General features: G+C 34.1%; 1 protein-coding gene across 2 annotated transcripts in view; it reads right to left on the reverse strand.

Moving 5' to 3' along the window:
• The window catches only part of Dgkb (diacylglycerol kinase beta), a 705005-nt gene that overhangs the window by 537350 nt on the left and 153823 nt on the right, over positions 1–13832 (reverse strand). For both annotated transcript variants that reach the window (XM_023709934.1, XM_023709933.1), the window contains exon 3: positions 10467–10543. In XM_023709934.1, the coding sequence (XP_023565702.1) occupies positions 10467–10543 (77 nt within the window). The remainder of the gene's footprint in view (positions 1–10466; positions 10544–13832) is intronic.

The following is a 13832-nucleotide window of genomic DNA, read 5'->3' on the forward strand; positions in this document are numbered from 1 at the left end:
AATAGGCAAAAGAGCTGAAGTATTTACCATCCCCACTAAAGTCCAAAAAGCATCGCGTGTCCCTCCTTGAACCCCTTCTCAGCTCTCCAGAGGACTTGCTCCACTGCTCTCTCCAGATTAACACCGTTTACTTTGATTTTCTCATGTCTCTCAGCATTAATTCCCTCTATATAAAAAGATGACTTAGATGTATGGTTCAGACTTGTTGTCTAAATGTAGTAAAACTTTGTCTAAGCATTTGACATGCACTTGAGCACAAAATAAGTAAAGCAGGCAGAACTTAAAAAGAAATTCATAAAAGGAAGCATTGACTAGAGGGTTGACAGATATTTTATATCTGAATTTGCCTTTTTATTTGTCCAGGAATCTCAAATTCATTGCATCTTCCCAAATTACGACTTCAAACTTTGCTTGCCTTAGACAGTTTGATGTAATCACTCTCGGTCAGACAACATTAACAAATTACTGCACTTAGAAAGCAAGAATTTTGAAACAAGTATCTTACTGTTTTATGAAATCCTATTATGGATATGAAAAATGAGTGAGAATTTCCTTGGTTCTCAAATGATGTCATTATTATATATCGTTAAATTGTTACTGATAACATAGATTTTTGTTCCAAATTCCTCACAGTCATCTTGACACCAAATCTTGTTCTGGCATTTTCTTGTATTCGTTTTCAGCTTTCTTAAATGTCCTTAAGCTTTCTGGCTTAGAATGTCATGAAAGGCAAATTCCTTTAATACCCATTTAGCGAAATCAGTATTTTCCACTTCATTGAGGAATCATTCTTCCATGTTTTTCCTGAGTAACTCATGTTGCCTCTTTTGTTTGCAATAGATTGTGGAATACTTCCTAAAATTCTAAGTTAAACAAATGCTCAGATATTTCTGAAAAAATAGATCATGTCCTTAATGTAAATATTTTTTTCTTATCTTATGATTCAGTGGAAACTTTCCAAATTAACTATCAAGAGTTTTTATTGCTGTCAGAAACAGTTTTGAAATATAGGCAGACTTAAGTAGAATGAAATCACACATATATCAGTTGAAATATTAATAACAAAACAGGGGAGGGGTTAATTGAAGGAGTTTTTAAGACCGAGATGGCTGTAAGCTCAAACACACATGTATGCAATGCTTGAAATTTTAAAGCTCTTTAATTATTTTTCCTTAAGGAACAGCACAGATGTTCAAGGGTGATAAGTAGAAAGCTTGTGAAGAACAGCAAATGGGGAAGCTGCTCAGAGAGTGTTGCCAAAACAGCGCAAAGTTCAAAACATTTCTACACAACTTTCATTATGATATTAGGCTACGTGGGTCCTTTCATTTAAATCCCTTATAATACTCAGGATATAACACTGATATGAATGAGAATACATGTTATTGATTCTTCATTAATTTTGCCTTGAGCGGTTTGGGGCATCATTTCTCATATTCTGGTTGTACAAGACTCTTTTCTAGGTGTAAATGTAAAGATATTATTGGAGCAGACAAAAAAAGACTCCATCAAAGAGCTGCTCTTTTAAAGAAGAGATGAGAAAACAGAAAAAAAAGGTACTTCTGTTCACCATTTCCAGATACTATTCAGTGTAATACAGTAAAATAGAGAAGGATGATGTGTATTGGGAGGGAAATGATTGCAAGCTAAAATATGATCCTAAGACAATGAGATAGTAGTCAGTGAATAAAGTTTGGAAATAAATGAAGGAAAAAGATTTGTGGGATTTTTTCTTGTTGGTGGTGTTTTTTTTTTTTTTTAATTTTAATTTTATGTATTTGGCACAGGGTCTCACCGTGTAGGTCACTCTCACAGTGATCCTCCTGTCTCCTCAGCTGGGATTATAGGTATGAGCCACCCATCAGAGCCTGATGGGCACACCCAGCTGGGTCCAGCAAGGCATGTGGTAGTGAGGGTGCAGGATTGGAGCTTCTGGCCCAGGGAAATGTTTTAAAAGTGCCAGGGAAAAAGGACATTCTAGAAAGACAAAACAACTAGTGCAAATGCCCAGAGACATGAAGGAAGGTGCTCCTTTCAGAGGAATTTCCACAGTATCCCTGACACTTGTCAGGAGAAGTCAGTGGTAATGAGGGCTTACCACAAACACCACAGACTCTAGTGAGGTGTGAGCTGGGCAGGACATGCAGACCATTAAATCATGTACGTAGAGTTGCAGCTTGGAGTGGAAGCAATACTCATTGGAAGAGGTACAGCAAGAAATCTTAGGATCTAGGCCAGGCCATATAGCTCAGCGGATTAAAGCACCTGTAAACAGGTGCAGGGGCCAGGGCTTGGATCCCCAGGCCTGTACTGCTGGCCGCAGCCCCGGGGCACACTGAGACAGAATTTGAGATTGGGCCTGGTGGTGTGTGCCTGTAATCCCAGCTCTTGGGAAGTTGTAAACAAGTGGATCACTACAAATCTGATCTAGTAGTAAGCCCCTGAACACCCTGTAGACCCGTCCCTAAAATACAAAAAAAAAAAAAAAAAAAAAAAAAAAAAAAAAAAAAAAAAAAAAAAAAAGAAAAAAAAAAAAAAAAGGAAGAGAAGAAAAAGAAGTCTCAAGATCTCACTCAGTAGCTCAGTAGAATAAGCCTTTGCCTGGCAAAGGCAAGGTACTGAGTTCAATCCCCAGTACTGGAAAAAAAAAAAAAAAATCTCACTTTTTAACAGAATCATACAATGATTCTTAATTTTTTTTTTCACTAATTACAACATTCAAGCAGTGGATTTGAAAAATGTGCAAAATATTTTAAGATGATTTTCATTGTACCTTGTAGTCAAGGTTTTTTTTTTTATTTTTTACTCAAATAACTTATACATTTCAGCTATAGTTCCTTTTCATCTAATGTGACATTATCTTATTAACAGTGTCATTAGTACAGGCTTGAGTATTTCTAAAACATACATTTAAAGGAACATTTATATCCTTCTTAAAGAGTGAAATACACTTAAGATGTCATGAACATATAAGTACATATACTTCCAAGAAATTATATCAGTTTTTAATTATTTCTTGTTTATATGTTTGTTATTAGAGAACATTTCCAAAAGAAGAACACTTCATACAGACCTGGATACTGGAGGCTTTGCATGTTAAACTCCTGTGCCTGCTAGCACGTAAATTAAACATAAGTTCCTATAAGTAACTAAGGAAAAAATTTATGGACATGTTTTCTATTTCTCACGTATGGTACAGGACACTTTGCCACTAAGTTTTAAGTTAGATACATTGATTACCAAGGCTATCATTTCAGCAAAAAGCCTACATATAAACAATGAAATGGACATGAAAATTAATGATGACTGTTACTTTCTCCTTCTTTTTAAAAAATTCTTTAACTGCTTTTGTACCACTTAAAATTCAACAGAGCCTATTACTTTTCACCATGTGCCTGAAAAGCAGTTTAAATCTGCTGGTACCCTTCATTATAACCATTATAATCCTGGTTGTCTGCTCTTGATTACATTGCTTCATGAATATACGCAAGGCCTTTGGAGGTATTACTCTAAGACAATATTTAATTTTTCATTTTAAAATGTTTATTTTCTTCTATTTATTAAAAAAAACTCTTAAAATTCTTAATCATCATCAGCCTGCCCAAAAATATTAATTTTCCTCTACAATCTTTCAGTATTCTTTGGCTCAAAAAAGGAAATTGGAAAAAAATGTAAACAAAATAAAAAAAAATAAAACCCAAGAATGCACTTCCGTGTGGTAATGATCTTGAGGCCTACCTGTCACAGTAAGCAGCAAGAAAGGGTGCCTGTAGAGGCCAACATTCCTTTTTTCTCTAGCTTAAATTTGAATCCTTTTGGAGTAAATGTAACTGAAGAAATGAAAGGGACCAAAAGCCTCTTATTGTTTTTAAATGCTAAACTTAAAGTTAGCTCTTATTTTTAAACTGGTAAGCTCTTGATTCATTTTAAAATTGACCTAATCTTGCTTTTAATCTTATCTGTAGTGAAAACACTGAGATGCACTTTGCATAAGTTATTTTAAAAATGCTATATGTTCACCTGTAATTTATTTCTTCATAGTTATTGCAGCAGATTACAGTAGAAATAGATCCATTTTGATAGCTGTCACTTAACCACTTAAACCAGTCAAATCAATAATCCAAGCTCTCAGAGCAGAAACATCTAGCAGACGGTCTAATTGACCATCCGACGTTCTCATTGTCTGAGTGTTTTCATGGACATAAGAGTGTGTATCCTTGTAAATGTTGAGGCTTGATCATCAGTGTCATCATTAAAACTTTCAGAGAGCTAGTCAGGTTATTTTGTTTAAAATTACACTATAATGTGACTAATCACAGACATATCTATGCAAATACCTTTTTATACATATTGGACCTGATCTCATTCTTTGTTAGAGCAATTCTCTGAGTATCAGCTCATAAAAGTTCAATCCACAGATTGAAAGGAAAGGTGCTAGATAGGTATAGGCAAGGCCAGCAACAAACAACAACAACTAAACAAAACTGAAAGTAAATATTCTATTAGATAGTAGCACCACAGATAAAGGTCATTAACTTTTAGGCTTTTTTATTTTTAAGAGTCCAAATAACTCACTACTCTGAATTAAAAGGTATAGATGTTAACAAAAAGTATAGAGCACAGGGCAGCAAGTGCAAATATAAGTAAAGCCTTGGAGCATGGAAACACAACACAGCCTTAGGCCAAGGAACATCTAGTGATGGGAAGCGTACAGGAAAAAAATACAAGCAAGTCCTCAGTCTTGTTTCCTGCAGGTTGCCCTCTGCTTTGCTGTTCTTTATATTCTGCAAAGATCACTAGTCTACTGAAGAAGAGCAGGTGGAACAGAGACTGGGCAGGCAACAGAGGATGAGAAACTCATTCTACTGATCCCAACAAGGGTGGAGCCGATTCTGATCTATATTTTCCCTCCAACCCCCAGAAAGGATGTAGGCTTGCAAAAGGAAAGTACATTTGCTGTTAAATTGCTAAGGACAGGGGCCCTAGACACATAAAGAAAGCATTAGCTCTGAGAGTTGCCTCATCAGCACCATGAGGCCCGCATCTCTCTACTTGGGGCAGCTAGTGAGTTCTCACACATGTCAGAGAAGCCAGGAGCGGGTCATCCTCAGAAAAGGAAGCTGGTCAATGTCCTCACAGTCTGCGAGTTGCTGACTCGCTGTGCATCATGCTGGAAGACTGTCAGATGTGAGCGCTGCACTTAAATCTGGCAAGACTATTCTGATCCAATCAGCTGTATTTTCAGGATGGGTGTGAAATCACAGCGCTTGTTGTCATTGAAACCATTGGACTCCTGGAGAGCAAGGTGCAGTGTGTGTCTGTAGAGTCTCGGCCAGGAGAAACAATATCAGGGCTTTAATACAACTCCTGAATTTAATAAGAAATATTTGGAAATTCTCAAAGACAACTGATATAGTCATTCTGGTGTGAGTGAAATGCCTGCTTAACAAATTCAGTAGTATGTTGTAATTCTAGGCACCTCACTGTAAAACTATTCAAAAACTTGGTTTAAAAAGTAGACACTACTGCAAAAAAGTGGATGAAATAACAGAATGGGCACCCTTCTTCCTGTGAGAGCAGCGTCAATAGCTTTCAATTATGTTGGTTTCACACAAACAAAATTCTAGACAAAACAAAATGAAAAATCCTTTATCATTGCATGTAAATGCAATTTTAAATCTCTCAATGTAAATTAATAAATTATGACTTTTATTAAAGAAATTAATTTATCGGAGTCTGACATGTCTGGTCTAAATTACAAAATTGAATTTCAGAGTCTGCAATACCAAAGGCCACCCTCCGGATGATTTTTTATTCTATTATGATACAAATTTCTCCATTTGAGACATTGACTTGAAAAAATTTTCGTTGTACCTTACCTCAGTTAAAAATTTCTGAATTATCTTACGTAACATACTATGTGACCTTGTATGAAGAAATAGAGCTTAGAGATATAAATGAGAAAATAATGGCTTATATCAGAGTAAAGGAAGAAAAGGCAGAGTTTAATAGAAAAGAAAATGTCTTACTTGGTTAAGAATGTCTTGTTTCTGTGCATGCAGGGAAAGAAAAAAATACATGTGTTAAAGTAAGGTAAATTATACTTTTATCACTTATGTCTGATAGTTTCACTAAATGTTCAAGTTTACAGATCGATTTTAAAGTATACCCTAGGTACAAGGGTCTCAAAGTATGATTTTCAAGCAGCAGCAGTTATTGAGGAAATGGATAAATATATAAATTCTTGAGCCCACGTTCAAGGAACTGGCAAGTCAGAAACTGGGGGATGGAGAGAGGGAACAATCTTGTCTTAATAAGCCCCCAAGGGATTGTGATATAACATTAAAATTTGAGAATTAGTGGCATGAACACTCTGCATATAATAAGTCAACAGTTCCGACTGACATGAGACAAATGTGATGAATAACACATACAAGATAATAAAGCCTTCTAGAGAGAAAAATAAAAATACAGCCGTGTGTAGAAAAGCATACTAGATTATGAATATTTATTCTTAATTCCTAGAGTTTCTTCTATTGGCACAAGACAGCAAATGTTTTTCCATGCCTTTACTGATTATATATCTTCCCATACATTTGCCATTTTCCCTTAAGTTTTAGGAAATCAATGGAAAAAATCTGGACTTGAGTCTAAAACCGAATACAAAAAAGTTTCATGCAGTGCCTACCTGATTCTTTTTTATATACCAAATTCTATTATTCTCATGAGGTTATCTATCTGTGTTGTGCTAACTGAAAATCTTTGAGGAGGACTAGTGTGCTACAGCATAGCTGCGATGAGATGATTACCATCGTACTGTTCACGTAAGATTAGGTGAAGACTAATAGGAACCATTTACCTTGTCAGGCATGCACCAGTAATACTTGTAGGCAGGGCAGTATGTCACACGCATTACATAAGCAACTATCGCCCCTTACACATCCTCTTCCAATATCTCCCCAGACGCCTCTCATTGTATGGTCTGAAGGGAAGCGTAACAGGTATTGGCCTACTAGACAGTTTCATTTGTGGTAATTATTATGAACCTAGAAGTTTAATCTTGGAATCATTTTAGTTTTCTTTAAATAAGCATCTTTATTTAGATGTTTTGAAATTTTAGTTTAGGAATCTCATGTCTTTTAAGCTGTTTAATTCTTAGAAATTCTTTAAAGCCAATGTTTACAACTTTTCTTATTCACATCTTCAAATTAACAGTTATTTAGTATTTTTAGAAGGTAGGAATTAAGAACAAATGATTCCTCCATATGTATTACTTATTTTCTATTAATCTAGAATTAAATTTCACATATTTGAATTAATTTTTAAATATAAATTTAAAATTCACTAAAGTGGACTCCAAGCAAAATAATGCATCTATCATTTAAGCAACTTTAGTACAACTTCAGGCTATTCAGTTTGTTTTTTTAGTATTTTGTGTGGATGACAATAATCATACTTACATTATAAAAATGAGTAAATTATTCTCGTGTATGATAGGATTAATAATTTTTATAATTTTTTGGTACAACTGAGTATCAATAAGTAGCCGTTTTGGGCTGGGGATATAGCTCAGAATAATAAGTGCCTGCTTGGCAAGCACAGAGTCCTGAGTTCAATCCCCAGTACCAGAAAAAAAAAAAAAAGTAGCTGTCTTTTGATCAGTTGATAATGAATGAATGTGTCTTGTGAATGGACAGAGATTCTTTTATCCTATGAGAGTAATTTTAATGCACTGGATGAGGTCATATATTAAAAGAAACCTCAAATCATAAATACTTTCATTTTCAATACTGGATATTCTCATTATTTACTCTTGCCTTAATGAAATATGCACTTGCTTTTTAAAAAGTTATAGAAACTATAAATTTTCTCCTAAAGAAAAAAAAATCCTAACAATATTGGGACACAGCATGGTTTTATCTTTAACTTAGAATTACTGATTTTGTGTCATAATGAGATCTAGCATTCTATTAAAATTTTGGTTTTAATTTATGTAATTGGTAAGGGTCTCACTACACGGTTTGTACTCATAGTGATCCCCCTGCCTTAGCCTCCCCAGTGCTGAGATTACAGGTGTGCACCACCATGCCCGGACTCAGTTCTCACTCGGTACGTCCGTGGGTGGAACTACTTTGGCATTTGGTGCTGGGGATCAAACTCCAGTTCTTGTGCTTGCCTAAGCTGGCGTTTAGTCCGTTGAGCTATCTCTCAGGCCCTGAGATCTAGTCTTTTGTAAACTGCATAATTTTGATAACACATTCCAACATATCTGTACATTTATGTAGTAGTAGTATTATATTATTGAAACACATAACACCCATATATATTTGTAATAGTAAGCCTAGGAATTGAAAACTTTCAATGTAAATTAGTAGTGAATAGGTAATCATCATAAACTAGGGATTGATTTAAAAATACATCATCAAAACATGTCATAAAATTACCATAAAATAGGTATCAGTAAGGCTAAGTCTTGGGGACACAAAATAAAAAATTGTTCTTAGAGAACTTCTACAATAACAAGAACATTATGTTCCAAATGAATTTAGAGCAAATATCTATCTTCAAAGGAAAAAAAAAAACCCATAAGTTTTATTCAAGTGTATAGGTGAGATAAGAATGCATATTTTTGGCTATTATCAATTAGATTTTTCTGCCCAGTGGTCTCCCATTTTCCCACTCTCTTTGCTTGGGTTTTGAGATTTTCATTTCTAATGATCATCTATCAACATTATTTCCCTCACTGTACAGCATCTAGAAAATAAAATGTGGGGGACACACAGGCTAGACTTCTGGTCTTGTTCACTATGTAGGAAAATAGGAATGACTTTTAAATTGACTCTATTTTCCTTATCAACACCATACTAAGCAATTTAGCCATTTATTTACTTTTTTTTCAGAAGTGAGGATTGAACTCAGGTCCTACTCAGCTATCTCCTTGGCTCCTAGCAATTTAATTTTTTAAGTAAATATTAAATAATACATTTTTGGTGAAATTGGGGATTGAACTCAGGCCCTTGCATTTGCCAGAGAAGCACTTATTCTACTGAGCCATCTCCCCAGCCCCTACATAATTCTTAAATGTATAGCAACAAAATGTGTATAGAATAAAAATTATGACGTGTAAAACAACTACCTACAAGAAATAGAAGGAAAATTTAAAATTATGTGCATGAAATAAATTCTGAATTTATAGATTTGACTGAAATAACTAACATTAAGTTCTCTATTTTCCTCCACAAGAATATTGAGAGATAACAAAGAACTGAAGTTTTACAGATTTACAAAAACAAAATAATTATCAAAAACACACCACAACTTGGTTTGTCAGCCTATAGAGAAATCTATCTTGATGAGACACTTTGATGAAAATTCTTTTGCAGAGATCAATTTGTTTTTATTCCCCTACAACCAAAATATCTCTGGTGATGACACCAATGCATTAGCCATAATGATCAAATGTTCAAAATATATACTATTTCCAATATATATTATCTCTCTAATAGTTAATATTCAATGAAAGCTTATTTTAAAACATAACTAGAGGCTGGCAAGATAGAGCAGGGGGACTAAGTGCCTGCTTAGGCAAGCACAGGGACCAGGGTTAGATTCTAAGCACCACTTGCCATGCTGGCCCTGTCCCCCAGCATGCTGAGCTGGCCACAGAGAGAGGGCGTGGTGGTGAGCACTTGTAATCCCAGTGCTGGGGAGGCTGAAACAGGCGGACCACTTGTATCTGAGCTGCACAATGAGACCCTGCACCAAATATATAAATTAAAAAAAAAAACAACTAGGAAAAGAAAGGCACTTATTTGTATATGGCACCCAGGAGTAGTTGAGGGCATATACAAAGATGTTATAAAATTTTAGGAACTCAAATGTTTGCTAGTAAAAAGGTGAAAAATAAGTTGGGGGCTGAAATTACTCTTCTCTGGCATACGCTAACATCTTAAAATGACAGAGTAATTATGTGTATCATAAAAACTTGCTTCATGGAAAGAAACAATTCCACAAAAGGTTTAACCCTCATTCTTACACACTTTTGGATTAAATGGATAGGTCATAGAGCAAGACCCAGATACATTTTCTGTGTTATATAACTTTATTTTCTGACTTCTAGATAAAGAACCTCAATACTGTATTGCAACTATGTGTACTTATTCAAGTTACCAAACACAACACCGTGGGAGTGTTTGCATTAGAAAATTTTGTAGTAAAACATGGACAGTTAGTAAACCATCCAGAATTACTATTTCTTGTGAATTTTATTTTCTTTGTGTAGATGGCAAATGGTTTATGGCATGTGAGATATATAAATATATGTGTACATATATATGTATATAAACACATATATGTATGTATATGTGTACATAAATACACATATACATTTTTATGGAACATTTCATGAATAAATTACCTACTCAAGAATATATTTCAAGCTTATATAAAGAAGAAAGAAACTTTACCCCTTCAGGATTATACTTTGCAAGCACACCATTACCATGGAATTCCTCAAGAACATCCTTTAATTTCTTTGTAGAATCTGTAAGAAAATAGAAAATGTATGAATTATTTACATGTGCTTACCCAATGTGTCAAGAATCAGAAATGAAGATGCAAAATGTATATAATCACAAAAACTAAATTTTAAAATTTATGAAAAGCTAGTTTAATTGGAAAAGACAAGAATAAAGAAAACAAAAGATGCATGAAAGCTATATTATGTTCGTTTGTTCCTAAAAATTAGGTTTCTAATGTGTTATACCAAATAGTAAGCAAATAAATGAATAGTGTGTTTTCTCACTGGTTTTGAAAGTGTAACATTTATACGAACAAAATAAATCTGTTAAAAACAAAAAAGTATAAAGAGATTGGTGTATTACATGTATTGATTTACGTATGTTAATCCATACTTGCATACCTGGCATAAATTCTCCTTGGTTATGGTGAAGAAACTTCTTGATGATTTACTACATTTTGTTTACCAGAATTTTGTTGATGGTTTTATGTCTCTGATCATTAATGAGGATAACCTGTAATTGTCTCTTTTGACTGTATCCTCTGATTTTGCTATGAGGGTAATAATTGGTAATCAGGTAATACCTAATTCCATGTAAAAATAACTTTGGGTATATTGCTTCACTTTCAATTTCATTAAAGTGTTTGAGGAATAGCTGCATTTGAACTTTTCTAAATTTCTTGTAAAATTGAGCAGTGAATCCTTTAGGCCATGAGACTTTTTTTTCATTTTTAAAATATTTTTATTGAGAAAAAAATAGCAATGAGACAATTTCACAACCGATTATTAGTACATTTTGAATAATTAATACATTGCATATTGTTTTCTTAGTGGTAATTCATTGTACAAGATGCAGGCCTGATATCCTATCTCAAACACTATTAGAACAAACCTCTCTAGTCATTGAATTAAAAGAATGGAGCTGTATATCTATCCTATTTTGAGTAAACAGATACAAAATGGTCGTTCATTTGTATCCCCCTTTTTTGGTCAGTTTTGTCAGAGAAGGGCATTTCATTGTCATTTAAAGATTGCAGGTGTATGAATTCAGCAAAATATCCTAATATAGTCCAATAGTCCATAATAGTAGTGGGTTTTCCATAAGACTGTCAATGTCCGAAGTTGTTGACTTGAGCATTTTATAGCTCATCATATTAATATGGCTTTACTTTTTTCAACTTCATTTTCATACATTTGTGCTGAATGGCTAAGACCAAGAAAGAGCAAGACCTATATAACAAGAAATGTAACTTCTGTATCTGATGAGGTCAGTCAAATCCCCTCAGGATTTAACCTGAAATCCTCTACCTCAGTTTGTAGATCCTTTGTCAGTGTCAGTCATGTGGATTAGTCACGGCCATTGCTTGAACAATTTGCTCTCTATGAAAGCTTGAGAGTATGTTTTCTTTCCATGTTACTCTCCATAGGCACACTCTACATCATTGATCACTTTCCTCTGTGGCCCCAAAATCTCCTTGATCCAAAAATTTGGGACACAACTGAGTTAGAGGATGTTACAGTACAAGTTTTCCTATTTCCTGAGTCTTTACTGAACTTGAAAGACTAGGGCCAAAATGTTGGCTGTCCTTGTAGCCCTTCTTTTACTTTAATTTTTGGTATGTAAACTTAGGTTGTTAACCCTCCAGAAGAGAAGCTTAATGATATTATTACCCTATAACATAGGCAGTTGAGCTTAATTTAACTATTGGTCTGAATATCAAACATCTTAGACATAACATGGAACAGGTATTTTCCATCAAGTATAGATATGTTAAATTTTGAGTCCCTCCAAAATATGAAGAAAAAAGATTAAAAAGATAAAAAAATTCAAAAATAATAAGCATTTACATATTTTTACACAGAAATTTAGAAATCTAACAATATATAGCATTGTAGCAGGACAGCCCCTGTTAATTTTTTTTTTTTTGCTACTTGAAGATATACTCATAAGTGAAATAAACCAGACCCACATATACAAATACCACATAGTCTCCCTAGTATAAGAACTCACAGGGAGACTTTTGTTGATAATTTTTTGTCATCACATCTTTAACTTCATTGACTGATGTTGAGTTATTTAAAATTTCTGTATATTCTTGATTGAGCTTCGCTAATTCAGATGTTTCTAGGAATTTGCACAATTATCCTGTGTTTTTCATCTTATTAGAACACAGTTTTGAAAGTAGGTATTTATGGTCTTCTGATTCTTTGAATCTTTTCTTTGAATTATTTTGGTAAGATTTTGTGCATTTCATCTGTCTGTCAAAGAACAAAGCCTGCATTTAGCTTTGTGTAATTGTCTTTGTCTCCATTGCATTCATTTTTGCTCTGATGTTTATAACTTCCTCCCTCTTATGAGCTTTGGGCATAACTTGCTCTTTTTATTCCAGAAGTTTGAATTCATCTTTAGGTTGTTTATTTGATCTTGCTCTGTTTTCCTGGTTTGAGATAGGACCAGTATAAATTTCTGTCCTAAAACTGCTTTAATTATAAGCTGTAAGCTCCAGAATATTGTACTGACATTTCATTTAGTTAGAAACTGTCTAATTTATTCTTTAATTTCATCTGTGACCTCATAGTTGTTCAGAAGGGTGTTATTTAATTGCCATGTGTTTATGTAGTATGTGGTTTCTATTGCCATTTATTTTAAATTTCACTGTATAATGGCCTGATGATATGTATAGATTAATTCTAGTTCCTTTGCATTTGCTTAAGCATTTTCATTACCTTGCAGGTGGTCTATTTTGGATAATGTCCCACGCACAACTGAGAAGCATGTATATGCTGATATTTTGGGAATACTCCGTAAACATCCACTAGGTCCATTTGTTCATAGGATTTGTTCAATTCTGGCATTCTTATGTAGGATTTTTTTTGTCTCTTTTTTCTGTTGATGACAGTGGGGTATAGGGGTCCCCCACTACAATTGACTTTGTTCTTACTTTATTTTTCATGTCCCTTAATATTTATTGTATGTAGTTGGGTGTACCAGTATTTGGAGCCTATGTATGTGTGATCAATATCTCTTTCTCTTTCTCTTGGAGTGCTCCCTTGACAACTATGTAGTGACTTTCTTTGTATCATTTAATCAGTGTTTTTTTTTTTATTTATATATCCCCTTTATTGTGTAGTTCTGTCATTTGACTATAGGTGTGTGAATTCAGCAAAATATTCTAAAAGAGTCCAATAATCCATAATAGTATTGGGTGTTTCACTTGACTGGCAGTATCAGAAATTGTTGACCTGAGTCCCCTACAGCTCAGCATAACAACATGACTTTACTTCTTATACTTCGTTTTTATACTTTTCTGCT

The sequence above is a fragment of the Octodon degus genome, unplaced genomic scaffold (genome assembly GCF_000260255.1).
Source record: "Octodon degus isolate 3935 unplaced genomic scaffold, OctDeg1.0 scaffold00015, whole genome shotgun sequence".
NCBI lineage: Eukaryota > Metazoa > Chordata > Mammalia > Rodentia > Octodontidae > Octodon > Octodon degus.